This window comes from Nematostella vectensis, chromosome 4, assembly GCF_932526225.1.
Source record: "Nematostella vectensis chromosome 4, jaNemVect1.1, whole genome shotgun sequence".
NCBI classification, from domain to species: domain Eukaryota; kingdom Metazoa; phylum Cnidaria; class Anthozoa; order Actiniaria; family Edwardsiidae; genus Nematostella; species Nematostella vectensis.
Window position 1 is genome coordinate 8,127,662 of NC_064037.1, and position 10,722 is coordinate 8,138,383.

Below are 10,722 nucleotides of genomic sequence, written 5' to 3' on the forward strand. Positions count from 1 at the left end.
TAAAGTCTAAGCAGGTGGACTGTGAATGCATATGTTCGGAACTAAGATTTTTTGGCTGAGTTTCATAACTTTAGATTATATATATCATTACAGGTCCAAGAAATTTTAGATATTATCGAACAATCCTAAAGTGTGTTCCTATTCCCCATTTAAAAAAATATAGGCTTTTCTGTTAGAAATTGTATTTTGGTGCTTCTGGGGTAGTTTTTAGGGCAACCAACTTTGGTTTTAGGGTATTTTTAGGGGTATTTCTCTAACATCCCCCCCGGGGTAGACCCTGTTCCAATCAGACAATTCTTACAGAGAATGTACTTTGGTTATCTGGTTGAAAATTATCAATTTTTACACTTCCATAAGCAAATGGCTTTTCCAAGATGGTTTTATCTGGGGCTCTTCCCAAAATTTCCAATAAGACAGGGCTGAAGTAAGACTCTAAGAATGGAGGGCTGGATTCATTGTTCTTTCATGGGTTTCCTTATACTTTTTTATATATTTTAATTTAGGATTTGTTTGATGTGTAAGCTTATATGCCTAGGGTAATTAGTCTTTCGTTTCTTCCTGTCTACATGCCTGCCCCCTCTAACCTATATACTAGTCCTTCTAGCCCATATATGTGCCCATCAATCCCATATACCTGTCCCCTCTATCCCATATACCTTTCCCCCCTAGCCCATATACCTTCCCCCTCTTACCTCTATATATCTATCCCCTTTATTTCATATATCTTTCCCCCCTAGCCCTGTACCTTCCTCTCTCTTACCTATATACCTGTGCCCCCTAGCCAATATACCTGTCCTCCCTACCCCATATACCTGTCCCCTCTATCCCATATACCTTTCCCCCCTAGCCCATATACCTTCCCCCTCTTACCTCTATATATCTATCCCCTTTATTTCATATATCTTTCCCCCCTAGCCCTGTACCTTCCTCTCTCTTGCCTATATACCTGTGCCCCCTAGCCAATATACCTGTGCCCCCTAGCCAATATACCTGTGCCCCCTAGCCAATATACCTGTGCCCCCTAGCCAATATACCTGTGCCCCCTAGCCAATATACCTGTCCCCCCTAGCCAATATACCTGTGCCCCCTAGCCAATATACCTGTGCCCCCTAGCCAATATACCTTTCCCCCCTAGCCCATATACCTTCCCCCTCTTACCTCTATATATCTATCCCCTTTATTTCATATATCTTTCCCCCCTAGCCCTGTACCTTCCTCTCTCTTACCTATATACCTGTCCTCCCTAGCCAATATACCCGTCCTCCCTACCCCATATACCTGTCCTCCCTAGCCAATATACCTGTCCTCCCTAGCCAATATACCTGTCCTCCCTACCCCATATACCTGTGCCCCCTAGCCAATATACCTGTCCTCCCTAGCCAATATACCTGTCCTCCCTACCCCATATACCTGTGCCCCCTAGCCAATATACCTGTCCTCCCTACCCCATATACCTGTCCTCCCTACCCCATATACCTGTCCTCCCTACCCCATATACCTGTCCTCCCTACCCCATATACCTGTCCTCCCTACCCCATATACCTGTCCTCCCTACCCCATATACCTGTCCTCCCTACCCCATATACCTGTCCCATGCCCTTACCCAGGATTTTTCTTGGGGGGGTGGGAAATCCGAAAAAGTGGATCTTATTTTACCTGGGGGGGGGGGTCTCAGATAAAAATCTAACCACCTTCGAAAGAACAAAAAGGGATTTTTTATGCCTTTGCAGTATCTCAACGAGACGTTTATTGTCCGAGTTGGCTACATACAAGAGTGATCTAGCTTATGATTTTTAGTTTTTTCCACAAATAACACATTTATTGAGATCCAAAAGTGGACTTTTGGTGGCCGTTGTGGGGGTGCGTTCGCACCCCCTGCACCCCCCTGGGTACGGGCCTGTGTCCCCCCTAGCCCATATACCTTCACCCTCTACCCCATATACTTGTCCCCCTAGTTCATATACCTTCCTCCCTCTTACCTGTATACCTGTCCCCTCTAGCCCATATACCTGCCCCCTGTAATCCCTATATATGCCCCCCTCTAGCCTATAACCTGTCCCCTCTATCCCATACACTCCCCCCCCCCCCTCTAGCAGAGATCATACCTCCATATCGTACCTCTCTACCTGTAGGCACTTTAGATTTTTATTTTATTTGGGAGTTTTAAGGCTCACTCAGTTGACAGACTGTTTATGTGATTTTCCTCCCTATTTTTTCCTCCCTATTTTTTATTAAAGTGCGACTACAATCGCAAAAATAGAATTACCACAGTTGGTTTCCCTGTGCCCGTGTGGGCTTGGACTGCATTTCGCCCCAGTCCCGCGCATTCAAGGTAGTGAGGTGAGGCTAGCGGAAGAGACACAAATATGGCGAAAAAGAGCTACGACTATCTCTTCAAACTGCTTCTTATCGGCGACTCCGGCGTAGGGAAGACATGTATTCTTTTCAGATTCTCTGATGATGCCTTCAATACCACATTTATTTCAACTATAGGTGGGTAATTTAAATATTTTCCATCCATTTCTGCCATTCTTGTATCGTGGCAAGATATAAACTGCAGAGAAGAACTTGGTTTCTACGAATTCCGTCGTTTAATAACTACCGCTTTGTTAGATTAAAAGCAAGATTGTGCTAGCGTTTCTTTATTTTAGAGAACGTTTTATTAAATACCCTTGCCCATACGCTGAATTTCGAGAGAATGTTATTTCGTCATGGGAATTCAGGGAACTTCGACCGGTCTATTTGTACTATTTCTCGTTTCGGTCTAGGGAAGTACGGAGACTTTGTTCTTACCTCTCCTTCGGGGGTCTTTTTCCTTGGAAAAAGAAAACCAGTCGCTTTTTTACATTTTCTTTTTATGTATTTGCTGATTCTTTGAACGATATTTGCACATTTGTTGCCGAGGTATTCAAATGATTAATATGATTAATGACTCAATTCTGTGGAATTCCACAAAAGATCGTCACGAGATCTTAAGAAAAAACAAGTGGAATTGTTCTCTCAATTTAGTTCACATTAAACAAGATTTAAATATCATTTTGATTGATTACTAATGTTGGTTTGAATCTTCAAATGTCAATCGTTTTTGCAATTTTAGTAATAAAAAGTATTTCCTCACCTCATTCCTCCTCAGTTACGGGCCCCAGCTTCAATAAGCGCCTCTCTTTATATTTTCAGCCCCATAAGGTGCTCAATATTAGGTAAGCACCCCTCCCCTTCTTCTTATAATCTCCCCCTCCCTACCCAAATATAGATTTACAGGTAGAATATTCTACTAACTTGTGTATTTTTAAGGTATTGATTTCAAGATCAAGACTATTGAAATGCAAGGGAAAAAAATAAAGCTCCAAATATGGTGAGTAAAACGCTTAATTGAGCATCCCATCGCTTTAAATGTCAGCCCCCATCACCCGAGAAATGTACTCCAACTCCAAAATATACCCCAACACATGTTCTGGATGCAATAATTTACTATCCAGGAGTTAAGTGGTCTTCAAAATACACTCTATTTTTTATAAGAACCTGTTATAAGGACGTCCAGCCTGAGATTTCACCAAATTTTAAGAACATGCTAAGAACATGATAAGGCTCAGACAGCAGAAAAAAAAAAAAATTTTTTAGTCCTGATGCATTCTAAAATGCTGAATCAAATTGTGCTCATAGTAACAACCTTACTATTGCTAATGATCATTAGTGTAATTCTCTTCCTAATAGTTCTTTGGTTATTATATTCTTATATACACTGAAATTTAAGGACATCGTTAAGAAAATATTCAGCCTTAAAATGTCCAAAAAATAAGAACTGCCCAGCCTCAACTGAAAATTAGACGTTCTTAAAAAAAAGAGTGTGAGTATCCAGGAGGGGAAAGGTTAAGCTCCCTATCCAATAAAAGGAGATACAAAATGTTATTTTCAATGTAGTAACAGGTATAATATACACTATGTAAAGCATTTTAGACATTTGATGGGCCTAATAGCTTATGACATTATTATAACACTTAGATGCCAATAGTGAAACTTGTATAATGTAATGTATATGGCAGGGTGGGGGGAAATTGCATTTTTTTTATCAAGAAAATTGTTAAATGGAAAAGGTTTCCCATCTATTTCACTGTTGGAGGGAACCAAAGTTATGATTGTTAAACAGTGATTAATGTTATACTAAATATTGCTATATATTGAAGCTACACTGTATAAGAAAATTGACCTGTTAACAGGCCTGCTGTACTAACCATGTAATCTCATGGTTGGTAGGGATACCGCAGGCCAAGAGAGATTTCACACAATCACCACATCATACTATAGGGGTGCCATGGTAGGTAGAGAACCTATGCATGAACAACATTTGAAACAGTAAGGTCTGCAGGGGTTTTATTTAGGCCCCACCGCTGGCAGAACTGCCAGCTACTATTATCTGAGCACCAGAAAAAGTTGATTTAAGTTTTATTTGAAACTATTAAAATAAAATAACTTCCACCCCCTATTTATTAATCCCCACCACCTTCTCTGAACCAACCAACCAACCCCTGGTAGATTAGGATTGCTCAAAAGCGGGATTATGAATAAGAGGCTTCTCCGAAAAGTGCCTCACCTACTGAACTTAATGAACTTCAACAATGAGGGGGACTGAATGTTAGAAATGAATGAAACTGCCAGTACTATGTGCCTTAACATTTCATCATTAAAACCTTGTTTTGTTATAGTTAGCAAAATAATTGCAAATATACCCTGAGCTTTATTATCTTTTTATTCAACTATTTATTTTATTTATTTTTCTCTTGCTTTCAGGGAATCATGTTAGTGTATGATATAACACAAGAAAAAACATTTGATAATATCTCCAAGTGGCTAAGAAATATTGAAGAGGTATTTAAATATTTTGCTTCTTTTGTAATACATTTTGTAATACATCTGCCTCTTGACTTGCAAAGTATTATTCAATATTAACCTTAGATGTAATGTACTCTTCCTGACTTTGCCCGAATCACCCAGGCTTGTATTTTAGTTTTTTTGAAGGGTCAATATATGAAATATACACCTATTCCAAATTAAGTTAAACTAGCAAACCAGCACAAGTCCCTCATAACATCATTATGGTTCTTGCTGACCAATGGATTTGGATGATGGGGCAAATGGATTCTAAGAGAGCTACCTTATTTGAAATAGCTGTATCACATAAGGTGAATTTATGTCAGTCCAAAGAGGGAAGAAATGGGTGAGCATGGGAGCACCAAGTTTGTTCACATTCAATGGTTCAACTTGTTTTGTCTTGTCTGATTCCAGCATGCGAATGAAGACGTTGAGAAGATGATTCTTGGAAACAAATGTGACATGGATGATCGTAGGATAGTAAGCCGTGAGCGTGGAGAACAGGTCAGGGCTGTTACAAACATCAAACATTATTTACCCTTGCTATGAATATTGTTAAGCCCAGCAAATTACGGATTTGATAAGATTGAAATTTTCAAGTTAAAATGTCAGATGCAGTACTGTATCTACCTGTTTCTTTGACCTGGCCAACTTGAAGGGAGAATGTTACATTAGCAATTATGCACCTATTTCAAATGAGGTTGCACTCGGAAAATCTTTGTGTCGTAACCTGCAGTGCTTCAAGGGTATCAAATAAATAATAAGATAAACGTGAATAAAAACAAACACAGGTTTAGAAAGCTTTAGCATTCTTGTTTATGTGCCTCTAAACGTTCACACAGCATTCAGAACCACTGCTGGTGCAACCTTAATTGAAATAGGAATTCAGGTGCGTACACAGGGGGGTGCACATGTGCCCCCCCTTGCCTTGGCAGCCAAAAGTGGGTCATTTTTTATTAAGAATCTTCAAATACTATGCTTTTCCCATGATACCTATGACTGTCACCCCCCCCCCCCCCCCCCTCGGCCAATCCTGGGAACACACCTGGTAATTGACAAGCTTCACTGAATCCACTGTGTTGAATTCGAAGCTGAATGCACCCTCTATCCTTTCCCAGATCGCAAGAGAACATGGAATCCGCTTCCTAGAAACAAGTGCCAAGACCAACATCAATATTGAACAAGCCTTTCAATACCTTGCACAGGACATTCTCAAAAAAGAACTGAACAAGGACAGTGAGGAACCATCAAATAATATCCACGTACATGATCAAAAGGACAAGAAGGGAGGGTGTTGTGGTTAACTTGCAACTCTCAGCTCAGCACTCTCGCTTCAGCCCCACTCCACCCTTTGTGAAACCCCTCACACCTTACTCTTAAAAATATATTGAAGCAGGTCTGTTGAATGTAATACTGTTTGCGCAGTATTTGTCTGTAGAAGCTTGGGGGAATTCCTCTATATAAACCTGCTTGTACTGAATTTATCTGTTGAAGCTTGGAGGAGTCCCTCTTGATGGTAGTATACCTAAATGTTGAGAGAGATTTAAAAAAAGATGCCAAGATTTGGTTTTTATGAAGTACAGATGTGATACACCTATTTCAATAAAGGTTGTCAGTGCAAATGGCGATTGGCAAATGGCAGTTCTATGACTGAGAGTAACCATGCGTCTCGAAGAATATGGATAAATCAAAACAATTATCCATTAAATGTTACCAATGCCTGGCTCTGACATTGCTGGACTCTATTTAACACCTTTAATTTTACAAATAATTGTATCTATAAGCCATTTGCACTGACAACCTTTTGTGAAATAGGTGTATAAAGTTAATTGGGGTTGAAATAACAATTTTCACAGTACAAAACAAGCGAACCCTGTCCGGGCCATATGATTATGATTATTAATAAGCCGCTACCATTTCTATTCAAGGAGCTACTCCCTACCCATTTGCAGAGAAATGCAGCCATTTTAAATTGTGGATAATAAAAAAAATTAATTGCCTGTTAAAGGCTTTTCTTGTACTTTTGATAGTTTAATGAAATGTTTTTAGAGGGAGAAAATTGTGTTCCTTCTCATAACAAGAAAGCTTACCCCCGAGGTTGATAGCATCAGTTTGACTTGAACCTTATTGGTTAATTTAATGGGAGTAAAATCAGGTATAGTTTAAATTTCTTGTGATTGTAAAATATTTTGTAATACCAATACTTAGGAGGTTCGATTTTCGAATAAAATCTCAATAAAACAGACATGTCTTTGTATTACGAGTGAATTTGACTTCATTCTGGGTTAAGAGAGAACTAAGTTGTTGTACCAGGCGCAATTCCCTACTCTTACGAATAGCCCCAACCCGTGAAGCGTTTAGACTGGAAAACACAATTATTTGTCACATCTGAACTATTGGAAAAACACTTCAAAATGTTCAACCCACTTGTTACAACATTGCCGGGGCAATGTAATAAATAGAAGTACTGTAAGTTTTTTAAGTCACGTTAATTAGAAATAGTCACAGAATTGCAAGTGATTTCTTGTGCTTTCCCTTTGTTCATTACTGCAATTCCTTAGGGTTCATTTAGGGGACTCCTGGGGATCGGTTCGGGTCCTGTTACCATGAGCGATAAATTTATCGAGTTGGTAAATTTATCGCTGATTGCCTCCCACACATGAACGGTATAAATGTACTCAATTGCCTGACACTACATGGCCGTAGCAAGCTTCGAATTATTGGGGGGGCAAGACACAGAAACAAAGAAAACAATGGGGAGCACAGCCACGCCCCTGCTGGTCATTTTCTTATAATTTTTGAAAATATTGGGGGGGGGGCACGTGCCCCCAGTGTCCCACCCCTTGCTACGGCCCTGCACTATCCCTTGTAGCTATAACCTACTTATAATAGCTTTGTAGAGATCGGCATTAAACATGTACTTTCGGGTCATTAATTCCATAATTTTTACGATGTTTTACGATTTGTTACGTTGTGGCTCAGGGGATGCATTGATTGTAGTAATTGTAATATCGGCAAGGCTCCTTGGGTGTACAGCTTGACCTGACCAAAATCTCAGTTGGGATGAACACGTGACAAAAACTTTGTCATCGTGTTATGAGACACTGTCAGTACTACTCAAATACTTAGCGCCGTACCATGTGCGAAAACAACTTGCGGAGAGTTTTGTTCTCTCAAAACTTGGTTACGCATCTGTCGTTTTTCTTCCCCTTCCAGACTACCAGATGCGCCTACAGCGCGTTCAAAATGCTGCCAGCGAGCAAGATCTCTCAAAGTTGAACTGGCTGAATGTTGTAAGACAAATGCTTCCACGACAGTTTCCAGATTACCCACATCTGCAATATTCAGGATTACAATTTATTTTGTATATCCGTTGTACCCCTGTACACCAATCAAATATATTTTCAACGGTTAAATATGTTGGACTGAATTAACTGTTTTAAGCAATTAGTTTTAGAATGACTGATATCTAAATAAATTTTATAGAATATTACCAACAAAGTTATAAGAAATACTTTAAAGTTAGCAGTTGGCCTCTAAAGTTAGTTAGCTAGCTAATTAGTTAGATGGTTAGTTAGCTAATTAATTAGATAGTTAGCCATTTAATTAGTTATTACGGGGGAAGAGCCATCTTGCGGATCCTGTACTGAGGTCATTATTATTATTATTGTTGTTGTTGTTATTATTAGTGCTCGAGCCATGTTTTCGGGCATATCATTAGAATCGACGAGTCCGAAATTGAAACAGTGCTAAAGTGCAGATTTTGATTTTTACTTGTTCGTAACAGGGCGGCTACCGATAGGCCTTTAGGGACTGACCATTATTTTTTTGGAAAAAAAATGTAATTGTTACTGTACATAAACAGGCAAACACTGATTGGTTGATAGCAAAGAACCTTGACAATGGTACATGTTGCTGAAATGTGGTGACAAACTCATTTATAAGTGTTTGCCTGTCTATGTATTTTCAAATCATCATTGTTTAGAATTGTTATTGTTTGTAAAAAAAATGTCAGGTAGCTTGGTTTGGCATGGAGTGAAAGAAAGAAAGTGAAAGAATAAAATAAGAATAAAAGGTAAGTTGAGTACTTCAGTATCATGTCGTCTACTTTTTTTAGATTTATAGAATTTTATTTTGGTGCAAAGCGGTTCCTGGTTTGTCGCAACCGTTTTGCGTTTTTTTTTTTATTTCGTTTTTCGGTACGGTTTTACGGTTTCGTGGCCCCGCCCCCACCATATGCCTCTCAGACCACCGGCGGTATCTAGCCATTCCACGAACCAATGTTGGCTAGGAAACATGGACTCTTAATCCCCCTGCCCCCAACCTTCAGACCGAAATTTAAGAGAAATGTATGAGAGCTAAAATTCACAAATTTACCTTCTGCCATGTGTTTTATATTTTGGTGCCCCCTCCTTTTGCCCCCTTCGGGAAATCCTGGAACCGCCCCTGTTATTTGAAAAGTATGTGGCCATAAAGTTGTCAAATCAAATCTAAAGACGAGCGCGACGCCAGTAAATAAGCCTTCTAGAGTTAGACGAGCGCGATGTCAGTGAATAAGCCTTCTGGAGGAAGACAAGCGCGATGTCAGTGAATAAGCCTTCTGAAGGTAGACGAGCGCGATGTCAGTGAATAAGCCTTCTGGAGGTAGACGAGCGCGATGTCAGTGAATAAGCCTTCTGGAGGTAGACGAGCGCGATGTCAGTGAATAAGCCTTCTGGAGGTAGACGAGCGCGATGTCAGTGAATAAGCCTTCTGGAGGTAGACGAGCGCGATGTCAGTGAATAAGCCTTCTGGAGGAAGACAAGCGCGATGTCAGTGAATAAGCCTTTCTGGAGGTAGACGAGCGCGATGTCAGTGAATAAGCCTTCTGGAGGTAGACGAGCGCGATGTCAGTGAATAAGCCTTCTGGAGGTAGACGAGCGCGATGTCAGTGAATAAGCCTTCTGGAGGTAGACGAGCGCGATGTCAGTGAATAAGCCTTCTGGAGGTAGACGACGGCGGGGCCGTAGCAGGGGCTGGGTACAGGGGGCACGTGCCCCCCCCCCCCCCCCCAATGTTTTCAAACATTATAAGGAAATGACCAGAAGATGCGTGACCCCAAATATTTACCTATTGTCTCTGTATTGTGCACCTCCCAATCCCCCAAATATTTCGAGGTCTGCTGCGGCACTGGACGGTACGCTATCGATTTCTAGATGACTCTGTGAGCCCGCAATATGAAAGTAGTGGACAGCAATAGATAGTAGATAGTAATTGACAAGTATGTCTACATTAGGTTCAGACAGGAGAACATGAGTAGGAGGGTAAATATTGTGTATTAGTGAGATAGCGAATGTTCTCCTCAGCTCTTGTACAGATAGGAATCAATGGGTGTTTTTGAGAGGGTAGTAGTAACGAGAGATATAATATTATTTTCAAATGATCCCGAGGGCTTTAGCTCGTGGTATCTTATAAATCGTGAAAATCGCGCGAAAGATTCATGAAAATTAGTGAGGATGATCTCTTGTGTATAAGATCATTGGAAAAAGTACATATATCAAATTATGTAATTTGCAATAGTTGATCTTCATTTTCTTGTTCGATCGCATCACTTGGACATACGGACCCTTATTTGGATATGAGCTTACCACGAGGTGGAAGGGGCGGCTGGACGTTCTGCTTGACCCTTTCGAAAACGAAAATGGGACCCGGAGAAAAGATTATTCAATGCTGAAGCTAAGAGTGAAATACCATCCCTGAAAACACATGAGATTCTTTCCTGTGACAGGGTCAACTTGCAAAATGGCGTGCTTTCGTTAAAACCATCTAAAAGGCCGCACATATATTGGGATCGTTAGACGGATCGCAGTTTGA

The 10,722-nt window shown here is 40.4% G+C and overlaps 1 protein-coding gene across 1 annotated transcript; it reads left to right on the forward strand.

Moving 5' to 3' along the window:
- The first annotated feature begins 2,314 nt into the window (after positions 1 to 2,314).
- On the forward strand, positions 2,315 to 7,114 carry LOC5519748 (ras-related protein Rab-10). Its single transcript, XM_032364504.2, has 6 exons — positions 2,315 to 2,493; positions 3,295 to 3,355; positions 4,255 to 4,315; positions 4,789 to 4,866; positions 5,284 to 5,373; positions 5,988 to 7,114. The coding sequence occupies exons 1-6, from the start codon at positions 2,367 to 2,369 to the stop codon at positions 6,171 to 6,173; spliced, it is 603 nt and encodes a 200-aa protein (XP_032220395.1). The 5' UTR covers positions 2,315 to 2,366; the 3' UTR covers positions 6,174 to 7,114.
- Positions 7,115 to 10,722: the final 3,608 nt, after the last annotated feature.

Excerpts from the sequence above, each read along its gene's own strand:
- LOC5519748 (XM_032364504.2), top strand. The coding sequence starts at position 2,367 with ATGGCGAAAAAGAGCTACGACTATCTCTTCAAACTGCTTCTTATCGGC. Across the intron at positions 4,316-4,788 it reads CATACTATAGGGGTGCCATG|GGAATCATGTTAGTGTATGA; the intron begins GTAGGTAGAGAA and ends TCTTGCTTTCAG. Across the intron at positions 5,374-5,987 it reads GCCGTGAGCGTGGAGAACAG|ATCGCAAGAGAACATGGAAT; the intron begins GTCAGGGCTGTT and ends ATCCTTTCCCAG.